The sequence below is a fragment of the Peromyscus californicus genome, unplaced genomic scaffold, assembly GCF_007827085.1.
Source record: "Peromyscus californicus insignis strain IS unplaced genomic scaffold, ASM782708v3 Scaffold_6__1_contigs__length_162567912, whole genome shotgun sequence".
NCBI classification, from domain to species: domain Eukaryota; kingdom Metazoa; phylum Chordata; class Mammalia; order Rodentia; family Cricetidae; genus Peromyscus; species Peromyscus californicus.
Genome location: NW_026294584.1, coordinates 17,589,814 through 17,608,838, shown reverse-complemented (window position 1 = coordinate 17,608,838; position 19,025 = coordinate 17,589,814). Strand labels below are relative to the sequence as shown.

General features: G+C 39.7%; 1 protein-coding gene across 7 annotated transcripts in view; it reads right to left on the bottom strand.

Annotated features, from left to right (window-relative positions):
- Ankib1 (ankyrin repeat and IBR domain containing 1) overlaps window positions 1-19,025 on the bottom strand; it is a 120,224-nt gene that overhangs the window by 15,797 nt on the left and 85,402 nt on the right. For all 7 annotated transcript variants that reach the window (XM_052719901.1, XM_052719904.1, XM_052719905.1 and 4 more), the window contains one exon: window positions 11,248-11,378. In XM_052719901.1, the coding sequence (XP_052575861.1) occupies window positions 11,248-11,378 (131 nt within the window). The remainder of the gene's footprint in view (window positions 1-11,247; window positions 11,379-19,025) is intronic.

The window sequence follows — 19,025 nt, the reverse complement described above, 5'->3', positions numbered from 1 at the left end:
ATCCTTAAAGAGGATTTAAAAACATTTTCAACAAAGCCTTGAATATTTATTAAGCTCATTTCTAGATTCAAAAGGTCTATATATTCCATCTAGATGTTGCCAGGAGATATGGAGATGATTATTTTCTGGAAATTAATTTTGTATTTTGCTACTAAGCTGAATTTTGGTTGCTGGTAGTTCTTCAGTTGATCCTTGTAAAATTTCTAGTATGTAATCATGCCATCTGTAAATGTGGTAGCTTTGTTTTGTTTTTGAGACAGGGTCTTGCTTATAGCTCAGGCTAGCCTTGCATTCATGACCCTTCTGCCTCAGCATGTGAATGCTTGGACTACAGGTATGTGCCACCACACACAGCTTTAAAGTACAGTCACTTTATTACTGTATTTCTAGGTTTTATAGTCTTGTTTCTTGTTCCTGACTGCTGCTAGTCTCTGTATTAAATACTGTCGTTCTCTAGTCTCTCGTCCCCTTTATTGCACATTTGAGATCCTTCAACTCCCTGCTTTATTATGTTAGCTTAGTGGTTTACTTTTGAAGTAGCTGTTCTTCAAAAGCTACCTTTTGGATTTCTTGCCACACTGGTCATTACTTTTAAAAATTACTTTCTGTCTTAAAAACTTCTTACTGCTGTTTCTTAATTTACTTTTTAAAAAATCTGAACCACATCCTCAATTTATTGTTTATTTTATATTATTTTAAATGAGCAAGACTGTACATATTTCTGCATGGTTTTAGCTTTAATATTCAGGCTCTGATAATGTGGTATTATCATTTCCCATAAATTCTTTAATTTCTTTGAGTTATTTGAAATATTAAAAATTTCTATGACATTTAACAACTCCAAAATTAATTTCTAATTTATTCTCTATGATCAAGAATATTACTTGGTATAATTTTTTATTTTCTTTGATTACAATAATATTTAAAATTATTGATTATAACAGCCAACACTTAAAGACTATTACTGTTTTTCTTTGATGATCAATGGTCTATTGGGGAGGGTCATATTTTCAGGAAATAATCTGATTATACACATATGTCCTGTCTACTGTAGTAATTATGATAGGTCTTTATCACTTCTATGTCTTCTCTTCTTTTGGTCTCCTTGTAGTCACAGAGAGTGACCTGAATTAAACTCTGCACTCATTTAGTACTTAACATGCACTTATTCAATAAAGTGTCGATTTGTTTCAAGGCTCTATGCAGATTATTTTCCTGGTTTAGAAAACCAAACTTTGTGCCTGCTTTGATACAAATACCCTGGTGATGTGGTTTAATTTATTTCTCAAAATTATTGACAAAATTTTCATAAATCAACCAGACATTATCAACTATGGTAGAAAACAGTACAGTATAGAACTTTACTAATACTTTTACATGTTAAGGTTATTTTATGTAAATATGTATACTTGTACACCAGAAGAGGGTATCAGATCCCATTATAGATGTTTGTGAGCCAACCATGTGATTGCTGGGAATTGAACTCAGGACCTTTGGAAGAGCAGCCAGTGCTCTTAACCTCTGAGCCATCTCTCCAGCTCTTTTACATGTTAATATTTTTTATTTTTGGGGTTTTAAAATTAGTTTTCCATAATGTCAGATTAAGTAATTTGTGGGAGCCCGTTCTCAGGTTCCTCGTGGCTTTACCCAGCAGGTCCACATAGAGGATGATTAGGACCACGGGCCTGAGTGCAGGTGTCTGAGATGGTCTGCACTTGGCTGTGCTGGGGGAGGAGGTCTTTTGCTCCACCCTTTGGTGTCTCTATAAAAACTCTGGGGCAGAGACAGTCGGGCCCGTTGGAATAGGTTCCAGGCCCTCTCGAGGCTATCCTTTGTTTTCTATCTGTTTATCTCCGCGATATTCTCCGCAATAAATCTTTCTATCTAATATTTCCTGCTGCTCGCACTCAAGAAAACTCTGGGGAACCGTGGGGGTGGTTGGGTAAATGCCCCACAGAATGGCGCCCGAACAGGGACTAAAGAAAAAAAAGGGGGGACTAAAAAAATGGGGACTAAAGACAAATGAATAGGGACTAAAGACAAAGTAATTGGGACTAAAGATAAAGGAAAATAATAGTTTTATTACAGAGTTTTTGGCGAAAGTGCTGAGTTCAGCCCTGCCAGTGGATAAGGCATGCCGGTGTTATGGAAAATATATTTTTTTTATATAATTGAGAGGCAGGGGTTTTATCCTCGAGAGAAAAGGAAAGCGGACTGGAAGGATGTCCGATGCTGCAGCACAATTCTCTTCTGTCAAAATTTTCTATCTTCTATCCCTTTCTCAATTTCTATCTGTGAAAAATAAGTATAAGGCATAGGGTAGTAATATAGTGTAGGAAAAACTTAGAAGTGTAAGATTGTGTAGAAAAAATAAGGCAACTAGACAGAAAAACTCTCCAATTTTCTAACTTTGGGGGCTATGAATGCAAACTGGGGGGAAAAAATCTTTCTTTGGGCTTTACGGGTAGTAAAAAAGCTCTTTGAGCTTATGGGGAAGAAAAAGTTTCCTATGGAAGCTTTTGACCTGGGGACAGCTGAAATGCTAAATCCAAGCGGCAGGAGAAAGTGATTTCTCCCTGAGGCAAAAACAGGGGTGTAAAAAGCCAAAGTTTAAAGTTGGGGAAAGGTCTTTCTCTCTTTGGGAAAAAAATCTTTCTCTTAAACTAAAAGCTTTTCTTGGAAAATTTGGGGAAAAAAAAATCTCTCTAAAAAGCTTTAATCTTTCTCAAAAGCTCTCTTAAACTTGAAAACTAAAGCCTTTAACTTTCTCAGAAGGACAAATTAGAATCACCTGAAGATATTAGTATGGGGACCACCTGTGATTAGCTCTAAGGGAAAACAACAAACCTCTTAAGACAGCAAAACCTCTAAGTTCTCTTTCAAGCTTTAAAAATCCTCCCTGCAATGCAGGAGGCAGGGACAAGTTCCTAAAAACCTCTTCTAAGCTCTGTCTCTTCAAGCTAGTAAAAGACAGTGGGTCAGAGTACCCTGAGGGAAACGCTTGGGAGAGTGTGGGTAAAGAGCTACAGAGAGCCCAAAAGGGCAGGAAACTTTACCTGAGAAAAGCAAAAAAGCCAAGCTTTTCAGTTATGCCCAGCTAAGGCAGCAAGGGGTTTGTTTGAGTGAGCATTTCAGAATAAAAAGGTGCTCCTAATCGTCCTAATGCAAAGATCCCCTGAAGCAATGCAAACTGTCAGCATTGTATCCTCGCTTCTGACCAAAAACCCAGAGGCGACTAGCCAGCGTCTCTGAGTTGGGGTGCATTTCGGGGATACTAGGGTTCCTGCAGTTGTAAACTACCTGGAGCACAGAGCTGAGGCAGGAAGGTGCAGGAACCAGGGGAAGATTGCCAATGAACAAACAAAACTAAAGCCGGTGGAAACAGCACAGTTGCCTGCTTTCCTACAAGTCCCGGGTTGATAGGTCCACAGCTGAAAAAAAGAAATCTGAGAAAAAAAGCTTTCCTATTAGGGAAAGGACCTTTCTGGGAAGACAGTAAAGCTGAACTGTGTCTGAAGCAGTTGTGCTGCTGAGTCAGAACGCTGTCTGGGGAAAGAGCCCAGCCAGGGCAGAACAGAACTATCCAGGAGTAAAGCTTTCTTTTCTGTCAGAGAAAACATCTCCTTGAGAAAAGCTTTGTTTCAACTGACTCCCTGAGATGAGGGAGTGTAGCCCTGAGGGGTGATTGCCTCTGGCATAAGCTCTGTCCTTGAGCACCCAGACAAGCAAATGCAACCCACTGGGGGACTGGGCCAGGTGAAGGCCTGATGAAGCAAAACACATGTCCTAATGGGAGTTTAGAAATGGCAAAAACCTCCCTTGTTAGATTTTCAGTCTATATGTAAACCACACAGACCCCGAAAACAAACGGACAAAAAACCCCTACCTTCAGTACCAGGAAAAACCGCCACTGTAGTGTCGGAAACTGTTTCTGAGGTAGAGGGGATAAACTGAGACCAAACTGGGAACTGTCTGGGAGAAAGACTCTGAAGAAACAGAGAAGGGACATAATCCTCCCCAGAAAAATGACCTGAAAAAGCTGCTAGAATTTGAGGCAGATTCGGGGAGGAAAAAAGCCCCTACCCCCAAAAGCAGCTAGCAGAGGTACAGAGCCGCAGACAGATACCTGAAGCTCTGCATCTGGGGGGTTAGGAACAAGCAAAATGAGAGAGATCCGTGGGAGAAAATCTCTGAAAGAGCTATGGAAAAGCTGTTGCCTGCTTTCCTACAAGTCCCGGGTTGATAGGTCCACAGCTGAAAAAAAGAAATCTGAGAAAAAAAGCTTTCCTATTAGGGAAAGGACCTTTCTGGGAAGACAGAAAGGACCTTTCTTGTTTTTCACTGACTGGCTAAAGCAAACATAAGCCCCGAGGAAAGTTGCTATCAGAAATGCCCACCTCAATGCCGGCTAGTGAGGCAGGTGCAGTTCTGATCCCAGGCCAGTGTCTGATGGAGAAACACCTGTTAAAGCCAGTTGAGGAGAGAATAGAAATCTCCCAACGTGCCATAGCTGAAAATGTAAAAAGCTTGTTCAAATCTCCCGTTGCAAAAGCAAAAAACTTTGTTCAAACCTCCCGGGCAAGAATTTGTAAGCAAGTCTGGTAAAAGAATCAGTTGACTCTCAGACCCAAAAAGAACTATGGGAAATGACTGATATAAGGGAAATGATATAAAGGACTGATATAAGGGACTGATACTATTATGGACTGATATAAGGGAAATGCATTCTGGGAAAGGTAGTTTTTCCGCTAAAGATGGCGACATTGCCCTGAAACACTTGTCAGCTTGAAAATATGTTCATGGTAAACTTAAAATACAGCTTTTAAAAGAATAAGGAGGAAAATCATCTAAGAGTTTAAGTGTCAGTTCCAATGAAAAATTGAAAGGATACGGAACTAGGTGCTTCGCGGTTTGGGGCTCCGTTGGTAAAATGCCTTATTTACCCTAATAGCTGTGCAAATTTTTACAGTAGTTGGATGACAAAAAGCTACCTTTAAGAGCAAACAAGCCACTTTAAAATCCTTAAGAAAGCAAGGGAAAGCAGTTTATACACTGAACGTTGTCCTAGATATGAAGAAACTTATGTTGAAATTTGAAAAGTTCTTTGCCTTTTGAACAAACTGCCTGCAATGAGTGATTCCTCTGCAAATCTAATTAAGGGGATAAGAAACAGGCATTCAAAAAAGAAATGACTGCTTTATAGATGGGAAACAAACTTCAGAAAAATCTGTCTTTAAAAAAAAAAGCTTCAACTGAAAGTTATAAGAAGTCAATGCTAAACATCACAGCTGCTAATAACATCAGGAGTTAAAGCTAATGAAGTGAAAATATTAAATACAGTTCAGAGCTGTGCCACTTTTGGCTTTACTAGCTCCTCTAGAAAAATACTTTATATCACCTAATAGCTGTGCAGTATTTGGCGAAGAGCTTTACAGCAGCTAAATACGGTAATTTCACTCAGCGTGAAGTGAAGTTTTTCAGTAGAACAAACCAAAAGTACTGCTGTAATAGAAATGTTTGTCTGAATTGAAGCACTTAGGGGAACTATTATGAATTTGGGTGAAGGGACAGCCTCTAGTTAAAAACAGTTTACCGTTGACAGTGCATTTCTGCCGGTTCCGGAACGGCTGAGAGAACTGGCCACTTTGGAGTGTGGCTTCGTCCCGAAGATGTTATAGTCCCCTAGCAACAACTATCACAACTCTATAACAACAACACTCACTAAATCCCAGTGCTTTATAACAAAGCTGACTATAAACTCTAAACTTTAGATATGATGAACGTACTTCCTGTCTAGTTAAGAGAATCTTTCTAATAGATATAGTGATAATAATTAAGAGTAAGAAATAGAAAAAGATGAAGATGTTTGTAAAAATTCTCTTGCTAGATCTGTGTTAAGAAATCTTTAGGTGTTTGCTAAGTTAAATATATGCTAATGGTACCCCTATATAAGTTTGTAAAATAGATCTATAGAGTTCCTTTAAGAATATAAGCTTGCAAGAAATATCTAAGGTAGTCTTAAGACATGTAGTAATAAGCTTGTAAGAAGTAAAGATGCTAGTTGTAAATATAAGTTTAAATAAGAAATAAGATGGAATGAATATAAGTATATAAGTAATAAGAAATATATTTGCTAAAGTAGTTCTAGAGTTTCCTTAAGGAGTATAAATAAGTAGATGTTATGTGAGTTTGTAAAAAAGTGTAAATGTTGAATGTGAGTCTAAATGCTTTGCAAGGCAAAAAATGTTATATGTGAGTTTAAAAAGTGTAAATGTTAAGTGTGAATCTATGCTTAATGTATATGGTGAAAAAACCTGAGATACAGAAGTTAGTGTCCTAGCAGACTGCAAAGCAGGCAGTCTGAGCGGTTTCCAAAAGTTCCAGAAGCCGCTAAGAAGCTAAGAATGGCGGACGCCAGAACCAGCACAAGGCATCCACAGCTGAGATCCGTGGAAAATCGACGCAATACAGAAAAACCTGAGCTAATATCAAAAACGGTGCGGTTTAGAATACTACTGTACCTAAAACGGTCTCTGGCTTGAGGAAAAAAGTTGCAGAGATGCTTGTTTGAACTAAAATTGTTAACTGCAAAAAGTTTTGGTTTTAAAACGTCTCTTCATATTTGGAAGTGAAAGCCTGATGCCAGAAATTATTTCTTGTTTGAACTTTTTGAACTTAAAATGAGATAAAACTACAGAAAGATTTTGGTTATGAATTTCTTCATAATTGGAAGGCTAGTACCAGAATTTATCATCTGAATTCTAGGACTTAATGAACTGAACAATAGATTGCATTGCAATGGGACAATTTTGAGTTTACTTACAGTAATGACCTAGAAACTGTTTTCTGGAACTGGTTTTGTGTTACAAATAGAACTGCTTAAACAGAAAAGTTTGGGTTTTCTAACTAGCCTTGGGACTTTGTTTAAAAAATTATAAAGAAAAGGAGGAGTTATGAGTGAATTAAGGTTGAATGTATGTTCGCAGAAACCTATTGATATTAATGCACCCTGGTTTTGTGGAGGTAAGGAAATATTTAAGCTTAATGTGAATACATCGAAGTTTTTCCTATGTTCTGTTAGCAAGAAAATTCAAATGATTGAGCTAAAGTTGTAAGACGGAGAAAACTGTTAACTATTTATAGCACCATATATGCTAATTCAAATGGTTCTGTTAAGAGTTTGCTTTGAGTTGTAAGATTGAGAGAATTATGACTATGTATAGCAATATTTGTGTTAACCTGTTAATGGTAATGATGAAGCTAAGGGATTCTTTAAGTTTGTAGTCGCCTTAAATGTTTTTGGTTTAGAAAGGGCTTGAGGCAGGTAAGACTGCTGTAGTCACCTTGGACATAATTCAAAAGAGAAATGCCATCTTTATCATCCTCTACTCCCATATTGGGAGGTGTAACAGTTATGGAGATTGCTGTAAGCCATTAATAGTTTTTTTTTATATATTAAGAAAGGGGGACCTGTGGGAGCCTGTTCTCAGGTTCCTCGTGGCTTTACCCAGCAGGTCCACATAGAGGATGATTAGGACCACGGGCCTGAGTGCAGGTGTCTGAGATGGTCTGCACTTGGCTGTGCTGGGGGAGGAGGTTTTTTGCTCCACCCTTTGGTGTCTCTATAAAAACCCTGGGGCAGAGACAGTCGGGCCCGTTGGAATAGGTTCCAGGCCCTCTCGAGGCTATCCTTTGTTTTCTATCTGTTTATCTCCGCGATATTCTCCGCAATAAATCCTTCTATCTAATATTTCCTGCTGCTCGCACTCAAGAAAACTCTGGGGAACTGTGGGGGTGGTTGGGTAAACGCCCCACAGTAATTTGAAAATTTAAGAATGAAAGATTTACATCCCAAGTGAGATAACCCAGCCCCAGAAAGACAAACTTGATATGTACTCACTTATAAGTGGATATTAGCTGTTAAGTAAAGGATAATTACAGTACAATCCATAGACCCATGGAGGCTAGGTAACAGGGAGGGCTCTAGGGGGAGACACATGGATCTCCTTGGAAAAGGGAATAGAATAGATTTTGCTGTTAGACTAGGGGCAGATGGGGATGGGAGGAGGAGGGATCAAGTGAGAGGAGAGGGATGAACGGAGAGAGTATGAGGAGAGACTACCGGAATTGGGGTTCAATATGGAAACCTAGTGCAGTGAAATCTACGAGGGTGACTATCAAGGACTCCTAGTAACCAGGCAAGGCCTCCAGTCGTGGGACTGGGACACCAACCCAGCCACAAAACCTTCAACCTACAATCTGTTCTGGGGCAATGGTGGTTCGGTGGGAGTGGCCAACCAATGACTGGTCTAACTTGAGGCCCACGCAATGGAGGGAACCCATGCCTGACAATGTCTGGATGGCCAAGAACTGGAGGCTGGATAGCTCAGAGACCTAAGGTAGAATCAAAAAGGACTGGAAAGTCAAAAACAAAAATGAAATGATTTCTAATGATATTCTATTATACTCATAAATTGGTGCCTAGCCAAATCATCATCAGAGAGGCTTCCTCAGGCAGCTGGTGAGAGCAGATGCAGAGAGAGACCCACAGCCAAACATTAGGTAGAGAGAGAACCCAAACTAGAGATCTCCATCAAGTCCCTCCCCTCATAGTTTGGGGAACCCTGCAGAAGAGTGGGAGGAAGGACTGGAGGAGCCAGAGGGATTCAGGACACTATGAGAACAAGGCCCACAGAATCAACTAAGCAGGCCCTGCATGGGATCACAGAGACTGAACTGAAACCACAGAGCCTGCATGGGTCTCACCAGATCTTCTGCATACATGCTGTGGTTGTTTAGCTTGGGGTGTTTGTGAGACTCCTAATAATGGGAGTGGGGGTGTCTTTGACTTGTTTGCCTGCTCTTGGGACCCTTTTCCTCCCACTGGGTTGTTTCGTGCAGCCTTCATATGAGGGTTTGTGCCTAGTCTTACCGCAGCTTATTAGGCCATGTTTGGTTGATATCATCGGGAAGCCTGCTTTTTTCTGGAAGAGCAGTGGATCTGGGTGAGAGGGGCGGTGAGGGGGCCTGGGAGGAGTGGAAGGAGGGGAGGGTGCAGTAGGGATGTACTGTAAGAGAGAACAGTAAATTTTAAGAAAGGTTTGTTTTATTTATTTAAATGTGTGTATGTGTCTGTGTTAGCATATGTTAGTGTATGCGCATATATGTGTGCTTAGGTGAACGTGCCTGTACAGATGCAAGTTTCTGGGCAATCAAAGAAGCCAGAAGATGTTGGATACATTGGAGGTGGAGTCATAGCATTTGCAGGAAGTCTGGCTTGTTACATGGTACTGGGATCTCGTTATTGCTCTGCAAACACTCTTAACTTCTGACCCATCTTTCTATCCTCCTAATACTGAATCTTTGGCCCCGAGAAGTGTTGGATAGTGGTAGGTGCCTAAGAGCAGCTGGCTAGCAGGACCCCTTGGCTACTAAACAGAGTCAGGGTGTTCCTATGGGCTTGTGATCCTCAGCTGAGAGCTTCCAGCTCTTTCCTCCCACGAGGGGTCAAAGGTCCCAGGCTTCCAGGGACTCAGAAGTCCAAGCAGGGACAACAGCAGGAACCTGGAGTTGAAGAAGGATGCTCAGTGGATCTACAGCAGATCCCTTAGCCACAGGGTCTCTTGAACTCCACAGTCAAACCATGGAGGAGCTAGAGGAGAAAAGGGATGGGGTAGGGTGGGTGGGGTTGTGATACAGTATTCTAATTAAAAACACAAAAACAAATTAAAATTTTTCTAAGGGGAGATGAAAAAAGTATTTTTGAAATAAATTAGTTTATTTTCAGATGAGTAAACATGCCATTTAAAAAAATGTTTAACACATTAGATTTCAGACAATGCAAACTGTCTATTAAATCATGATCCACACTGAAACATCAAAAGCCTAGGCAGATGGTAAAATTGTTTGTTACAGCATGGATTCAACTTTTCATGACATGTTTTATTTGCGTATTTGAAAAATACCCTAAGTGGATTCAATTGTGTGCATTGAATCTAGGTAAGTTTTCTATGTCAAGGTAAGAATATACCACTTTTTAGGTTCTTCCTTTCTTTTTAGGAGACAGGGTTTTATTGTGTAACTCTAACTGGTCTAGAGCTTGCTATGTAGACCAGGCTGGTCTCAAAGATTTACCTGCCTTTGCCTACAGAGTACTGGGGGATTAAAGCTTTGTGCTACCATGGCCTACTCAGTTTATATCTTCAATTTGAACAATTCAAAAAGTATACTAAATAAGGTTCTTACATTTATAGATCTTGTATATAAATGTTTTAAACCCCAGACAATCTCAAGCAACATCTGTTTATATTAGTTCTTTTGTATCAACAGTCTGATTAGTTTATGAAAATGTTCTTCCAGTAATCCATATTTATCAAGTCCTTACTGCTGTGCTATGAAGGACAGAAAGGTAATACTGGAGTCTACCTCAACAGCCAACTGCTGATTTTTTAGGTCAATATATACTTCTGTGCACATTTAGGAAGTCTATATTACATTTTCTAAGAACAAAACCAAATATGGAGTTGGAGATGAGACCACAGTTAGAGAAAATAATTTTGTCCGGTTCTTAGCTGAACTAATAAGTACTGTTGAGTAATTTTCTCAGAAAACAACAGTAGGTTTTTTTTCCTTCTGCCTCTTAGGGAATCACTGCTGCCTCAAAAAGTACATTTCTTTACATTAATTTTACTATAATGCAAACTTGTAAGATAATTTTGTAATTTCTATTCTTTTGCAAGTTGTAATACAATGATAATTGGTTTACGGACAAAAAAATCAAGTAATTCTTAGAGCAATGTTAACATATTTTATTAGTTTTAACTATTTTAATTTCTTTCACATTCTAAATGAGAAAAAATTACATTGTCTTAATATTTTAAAACATCCCTTAAAAACATAGCTGGTTCTTCTAATAAAAAGGAAAAAATGAAGACTTATAATTTCAAAACAAAACACTGAAATAGAGGCATGAGTTAATAAAATATTAACCTAATTCCAAGATTACAAAAACACAACAAAACAACTCAGGTAGCTTCTTTTTCTACAATGAAATCAGAAGAGCACAGACTTCCTTTCAATTCCCTAAAAGTTTCAGTCAAGTTGATCTCTGTAGGCATTTTAATTTTCAACTTAGTAATGAACTGAATATTTAGTTGATGGTTTTAGTAGCAGAATACCATCTTGTTTTGCAGTACAAACTAAATTAAGACTAACCAGAAAGCACGGAAACACACGTTAGCATCTTACCTTGGCACACTGCATGTGATTGCAGCCTTCATTCTTCTGTATTGGAGACTTACAGTTTGCACAAGGTTTGGAGTTAGTTAACAACCACAGACAATTGGCAGCATCCTCATAGGCTTCACTGACTCCAACGACTTTGAGGTATTGGGCACAAACACAGAAATATATGATTAAGCATACGACTCCAGGTGGGAGGGAACTAGACTTTTCTTTGCAGGGTGTCTCTCCGTTGTAATAACGTATTTCTTTTTCCTAATAGTGTCTATGGAAAAGCTTTTAAAACTGCTTCATTTTCAATAGTATAAGGGCCTCTGTTCCAAAATTATTCTTAGAAAATCTATTTGAAAGGAGATTTTTCTGTAAATCTATACAAATAAACGGGGGAAGAACCAAAGTTTAAAAAAAGAGTATGTGCTTTGTTTAAATTAACTATTACAGCCACGAAAATTATAGAAATAATGATTATGTTAGACCAAAAGGTTCTCAACCTGGAGGTCAAAGAACCCTTTCACAGGGGTCGCTTAAGACTGCCAGAAAATGGGTTGAGTTAAGTTATAAGAGGTAGCTAGCAAGAAGCCTGGCCCATAGGCCATATAGTTGGTAATTAATATAAGCCTCCGAATGATTATTTTATAAGCGGCTGTGAACCGCAGGTGGGAGAGATTCGTCTAGACCATGGGGCCTGGCAGGACTAGAGAAACTCCGGTTACATTCGGCTGTCCAATGTGTTGGCTCAAGTTTCCACCTAAAACCTGAGAGAACTTAATAATAGAGTCTAAAACAGAGCCCAAAACGGCTTCCTACTCCACGTTTCATGCGGACCAAGAGATGCCGCAGCATTCGGGCTTGAGTACAGCATGGCGGATTCTCGCCTCAGTACACAGAGGTGTCTCCAAGCTGCACAGCATGCTTGTTGGTGGGCTAAGTGTGACTCTCCTGGGTACCTCCACCATGCTGAGAAGCTGAAATGGGCAGAGTCAGCAACCAGGGCTGCCACTTCAATTTTAGCCACGCTGCAGTTTGCAATGATCAGAAAAGGATTATAGATACACAAAAGACAGATTCAGGTGGAATAAACCTCTAAATGGTTTACATTATGTGTAAAAATGTACACAGGCTTGGAAAAGAGAGGATAAGAAGATAGACAGTTATATAAAGAAATAGATAATTAAAAAAATAAAGTCATTAAAGAGACAATAAAATTAATATAAAAAAATAAGCCACATAAAGATGTAAATCACACAGAGAGTCTGGATTATATTGTCTTTGGGATTTTTAACTGCAGAAAGACACTAGATTGTAAATTAAGTTAATTCAATATGTGTATTTTAAAGGTATCTTGACTTCAAAATTTGTGTCTAAAGACACACTGCTTTGGAAAACAGGTTCTGCTTTTGTTTCCACAGAAGATGAGAACCTGTGGATTGCTTCCAGGCTAACATGATTTGATCAACCAAGACCCCCTGAAAGGTTGATACAGCCTCACAGATTACTACAGCCAAGATTTAACTATAATTCTTAATTTCCTCAGGATCCCCATAAGATTGCCAGTGCCCCCAACCAGAAGGAAGTAGTATGAGAAGCTACACCCAAATTCCCAAAATATTGTTTATAAATATTTATTTTTATTTAAAGGGGGTTGATTATAAATGCAATCTCTTTCTAAAGAAGAAACGGGGATATTACAGATATGATAGGATGAAAGGGTAGATTATTGAATCTACTTTTAAAGAGGAACAACTTGTTTAAAATGTTTTACATTGATATAGATTTTAGTGTATTACAAATTTAAAGTTAATTTTGCTATACTGTATGTATATTTCTCTTGTTTAATGTATTATGTTTGTACAGCTCATTTGAAATTGTAATATATAATTAAGAAATATAGATTAATAGTCACCTATGATAATCAAACTAACAGTCATGTTAGTTAAGTTTTCTGGGTATACATAGATATATTTCAATTAGGTAGGTAATCTTCAAACACTTCAAAGACCTAGAGAATACGGCATTTAAAATATTTAAAACCTTAGACTTTCCAGGCAGTGAGACACATCTGCTCCTGGCAGCCGATTTACTTCAAAGAAGATGATGGGTATTGAAGAAACTCCATATGGAGTTTGCTTTCCTTATGGCAAAAGTTAGCCACTTTGGGCAAGAAACTGTTCTTGCCTGGACTGCTTGACAAAATGTTGTATTGATTGGACATACAGGGCCCATGGAAAAAAGACCACAAAATTTTGCCAAAACAAAGCAAGATGGTCCTTCATGTTCCTGCTTCACAGAGGAGACTGCCAGATATTCTACAGGACACAGAGAGAAGCGACTAAAAAACTCTAGACTTAAAGGCTGAAGATGGATGCCCCAACATTGCAGAGGAAATTTGGGTGACTGTCCAGGCAGCCAGATGTCTCTGTCATTTCTACAATTATGGAAGTTGCTTGCAATGCACTTCCTGTTTCCTTAGGTAATATTATATCCTTCTGGGGTCTTTGATGTAGTTGAAGGCTAAACAGTTATAATTATAATTCTCCTTGGTTATGATAAAAGATAAATTAGATGTGAAATTTTAGACTCACAGATAAATATAGGATAGATGATAAAATATTTTCTTTAATTTTGCCAAATACAAATAGACTAGATGTAATTCTTGCTTGATAACTGTTCTAGTATATGTAATTTTTACTATGTTAAAGTTAAAAGCTTCCTTTTTGATTAGACAGAAAAGGGGAAGTGCTGTGGGATATCTTTCTGTATGCTCTGAATATGTGTTGCTCTGATTGGTTGATAAACAAGCTACATTGGCCTATGGCAGGGCAGGATAATGTTAAGTGGTACACTCAAACTGAAGACAAGATGAAGAAGGGTGGAGTTGAAGAAGATGCCAGCCTGCCACCCAAGGAGCAACAAGATACCAGCAGACCAGTAATGCCATGGCCTTGTGGCAACATACAGATTAATAGAAATGGGTTGAGTTAAGTTGTAAGAGCTAGCTAGCAAGAAGCCTGATCCATAAGCCATAGAGTTGGTAATTAATATAAGCCTCTGAATGATTATTTTATAAGTGGCTGTGAACCGCGGATGGGAGAGATTTGTGCAGACCACGGGGCTGAGCAGGACCAGAGAAACTTCTGGCTACACATACTTCTGATGGTCTTAGAAACTGAGACACTGCTCCTCTATCCATCTCCAGGCAGGTCTGCCCAGGTGCAGATACGCCCACATATGAGTAACCAGAACTGTATTAAAGGGTCACAGCATTCCAAAGGCTGAGAAACACTCACTGTGTTATACTATAATTTATTTAGACTTTAATTCTTTTAGACTTTTATTTTGTTCTATGTGTATAACTGTTTTGTCTCCATGTATGTATGTGCATCTAATGCATACTTGGTGCCTGCAGATGTCAGAAGAGAGTGCTGGATCCCTTGGAACTGGAGTTGTGAATGGTTGTGAGCTACTTTGTAGGTTTGGGAACCAAATTCAGAATCTCTGGAGGAGCAACAAGTGTCCCTAACCACCGAGCAATCTCTCCAGCCCTTGAACTATACTTTCTTAAAACAGGCTAGTTGCAAACAAAATTGTCAGGAACTTTTCAGAGTAGAAAGCATTAAATACCAACATCTGCTTTGTGAGACAGAGCTTGCTATGCATAGTCCAGGCCACCTACAAACTCAGAACCTGCCCTCAGCCTTCAGAGTGCTGCAACCACAGAAGAGCACAGTTTTCCTTTCCTTTTTTCTTCCTTCCTTTTTAAAGAAAAAAAAAATCTTTAATTACTTCCGATAAACAGATTCAATGGGATATGCCTAAACACCATCTCTCCAGATCTGTTTCTTTCATTTACCCATGTCTGTGAGTCATCTAGAGGGCTCAGACTCAGTCTACTGGGTGGACTGTCTTCAACACCCTCTGGCTAGGGCACTCACAGCACATCACTGACTCCACTCCTGACCCTTCCACTTCCTTTCCATCCTCAGTTTTGGGTGTTTTAGCTAGGGTCCTCCACATCTCTTGCCTAGACAACAGAAACACAGGAAACCAAGCCATCTTTCCAGTTCCCTCTCCCTCCCACTTCCAACGATACTGCCTATACAGTGATCCTTTAAAAACAAAATTCTGCTTACAATCTTTCATTTGCTTCCCCTTGACAAAGGGCTACAAGACAAAAATCAAATCGATTTAGCAAGCAGGGTGAAGTTCTTCATGACTGGACCCATTCACTTGGCAAGTGTCGCCTAGGGATTAGAGATATGTGGCTCAGTGGGGAAGTGCTTGCCCCATACCAGCTTGATCAATTGTCTTCTTTAATTCAATTTACTCTGCTATAATTTGAGATCTGTAATCTTAAGGAATGCCACAATTTTCATTTTACCTTCCCTCTAGCAATTTAAAAAGTAAAACAAAATTAAAATTTTGTTTTTCCTGTAAGAATGGCAGCAATCTGTAGGTTTTCTTTTCTTTTCTACCTCTAACTGCACTGGGAAGCCTTACTTTTTCTGTAGTGAAAACGATGTCAGGAAAAGTCCCGTAAGAATCACTGTAAGTGGCCATTCAAGTCAAGGCTTTGATTCCATGCTCTCTCTAAAAAGAGGTACAGAAAGGTTTTGGCTGTACTGTCCAAAGCAGGGGAGAAACCAGACTGTGCCCCCCCCCCCCCCCCGACAGGGTTTCTCTGTGTAGCTTTGCACCTCTCCTGGAACTCACTCTGTAGCCCAGGCTGGCCTTGAACTCACAGAGATTCGCCTGGCTCTGCCTCCTGAGTGCTGGGATTAAAGGTGTGCGCCACCATCACCCGGCTCCAGACTGTGTTTTAAAAGAAATGTTTCCTCAATCCTCACGCACAAGACAAAGAAGGGGGACAGAGACTGGGGTGACTGACCCTTAGGAAGTGGCTCTGAATGTGAACCAGGGCTGGGTACTAGGAGCAGCCCTTCCATGGAACCTAGCAGCAGAGAGGGGCTGTCTTGCTGCACGAATCCTGCAAGCTACCTATATATGTTTGTATCCACACCACTGCAGCACGTGCTGTTGACTATAAAATACTGGCTTCTAATTCCACACAGCAAAGAGGAGCAGCAGCAGTAGTGAGGTGGTTGGACCATGTCAGTTTCTACTTGACAGAAAATGGTTGGTGTTAAGAACTCACATTGTTTGGCAAGGACAGGAATCTGAGAAGGAACTCAGTATGGTTAGTGGTCAAGTTGTGGAGCCAATGCTGTAAAATTTAAACATATTTAAAACATCTAATTCTTATTTAAAAGAAGGGGCCTTTATTCTCTTCTCCACATCAACATTATTTTTAGTTTACAAGCTCCAGCATATTCTTATGATCCGTATTGTTCATTGTTATAATAAATAAAGCACAAAGCCACTCAAACAAAGCCGCTGTGTGATGCACAACATAACACTTGTCTTCCACTCTTGGAGAGAAGGATCATTTCTAACTGCATTCTAAGGGTTATATGACGGCAATTAGGAATTGACCAACTACTGTTATGATAAAACTTCAGGAGAAATGTCTTCACTCAGTTCTCTGAATCTGTTTTCTGTGCATCCACTTCTTTGAACCCACCCTTCTGGGCACTTGTGATGCATGTCCCTCCGGTCAGTCTTCTTACCCTGTTGACTTTCAAACTCTCCCACTCACCTCCGTTGGCCTGTAGAGAAACCCTTGAGTGTGACACAAGTGTAGTGAGCAAACTCCTAGGTTTCTCTTGGCAACTGAGACTTTCAGTGCAATCTCGGCTTTGGTTCTACTTTGGTAGTTACTTCCCAGGGGGACATTCTTTCTTCTATTCTGTTCTCTAACATTCTTCCCATCTTTCTGAATCAAAATCTCATTTGGACAATTTAAAGGAAAAATTTTGATTTGTAGGCTGTCTCTGGCCAACACAAATATCATGCATCCTACTGCTAGCCTACACTTCTTTCCTACTCTTCCCACAGGATCCTTATCACGTGCAAGAATATTCTTTCCCAGGCCTAGCACTAACCTCTTCTCACCAGGCAGGGTTTTTATCCTCCTTCCACAGTAGAAACTTATCTGAGGTCCTGGAATAACTGACCCGGTTTTAATACGGTGAGGGGCAGCACTGTGCTGTCCTAACTGAAACACTGCCTCTGGAAGAAGATGAAATTTACAAGTCTCAGGGAACTCCTGGAAGTTACAAGATTCACAGGGTCCTGTGCCAAGGTTACAGCAGAAGTAACAAGTTCTGGGGAGAAAAGACTCTCCAACTAGCTGGGCTGTCACTAAGCTGTGCAGGAACTCTGGGAACACAGCTTTTCAGGTATCACAAGCTGAGGGGAACTTTCTCACGACACAGCTGCCTTTGAGCCCACCATCCTCCTGCAAGTAACCCCAATAAACCCACTGGTTCTCTAAGCTAGACTGGGTGGATTTGTTTCTCTGGTCTGTCATAGGTGCCCTGTCCGGGCTGAATAGATACCTGTTCATACCTTCCCAAGAAATGTGACACAAATAATTCTAACTATAAATTCCCCTACAGTATCTAATCAGGAAAGTGGAAGAGTTGTATGATAAAAACTTTAAGACAATGAAAAAAGAAACTGAAGAAGGTATCAGAAGATAGAAAGCTTTCCCATACTTATTGATGAGTAGGATTAACATAATAAAAATGGCCACCCTACCAAAAGCATCTACAGATTCAATGCAACTCCCAACAAAATTCCAATACAATTCTTCACAGATCTTGAAAGGACAAATTTTCAGCTTCATATAGAAATAAAAAAACCCCCAAAACAATAAAACAAACAAACAAAAACACCCCAGGATAGCTAAAACAATCCTAAATAATAGAAGAACTGCTGGAGGTATCATCATCCCCAATCTCAAATTGTACTGCAGAGCTATAGTAATAAAAACATCATGGTATTGGCACAAAAACAGAAACACTAATCAGTGGAATCGAATCAAAGACCCAGACATAAATTTACACATCTATGGACATCTGATTTTGACAAAGAAGGCTTTAGAAATACATACTGGAAAAAAGATAGCATCTTCAACAAGTGGTGTTGGTCAAACTATATGAGTGAAAGCTTGTAAGGCCAAATGAGCTGGTTACACATGGTTTACATGACCTTTCCTGGGAGGGGTCTATTTACATTCAATAGAGAAGACAATGTCAGGTCACAGTCACAATACCATTCACCCGCGTACAGTTTGGTGAACCAATGTGTTTATTGGGGATCACTTACAGGAGCATAGGTGACTCAAAGGCATCACCAGAAAGGTCAGGTAAGCATGGATGACGACTCAAGAAAGCTGCATCCTCCAACTTCTATTGCACAGGGAACATGCAATCATTCCCTGCCAGTTTCCTGAGGTGGATCCAATGAGAAATACTCCCTGTTTGTGGCACTGTTTGGGAGTCTCAGCTGATGTGGCCTTGCTGGAGGAAGATGTCACTGGGGACAGGCTTTGAGAGCTTAAGGCCTTGTCTCTTTGCTTTATGCTTGTTGACAAGATGCAAACTCTGAGCCTGTTGCTACAGCTGCCATGCCTGGTGCTAGCTGCCACGCTCTGCCATCATGGACACTTATCTCTCTGGAACCCTAAGCACAGATAAACTCTTCCTTCTCTTGCTAGCTCATGGTGTTTTATCAGAGCAATAGAAAGTAACATATATATCCTTTAAGAATATCCCCCCCCCCACTTGCTTTACATATCAAACCACAGACTTAGGCCAATTCAGTTTTAGAATAAAATAGTGTGTTAGATTAATTACATCTTGTAGCATAGCAATCTTCAGGCA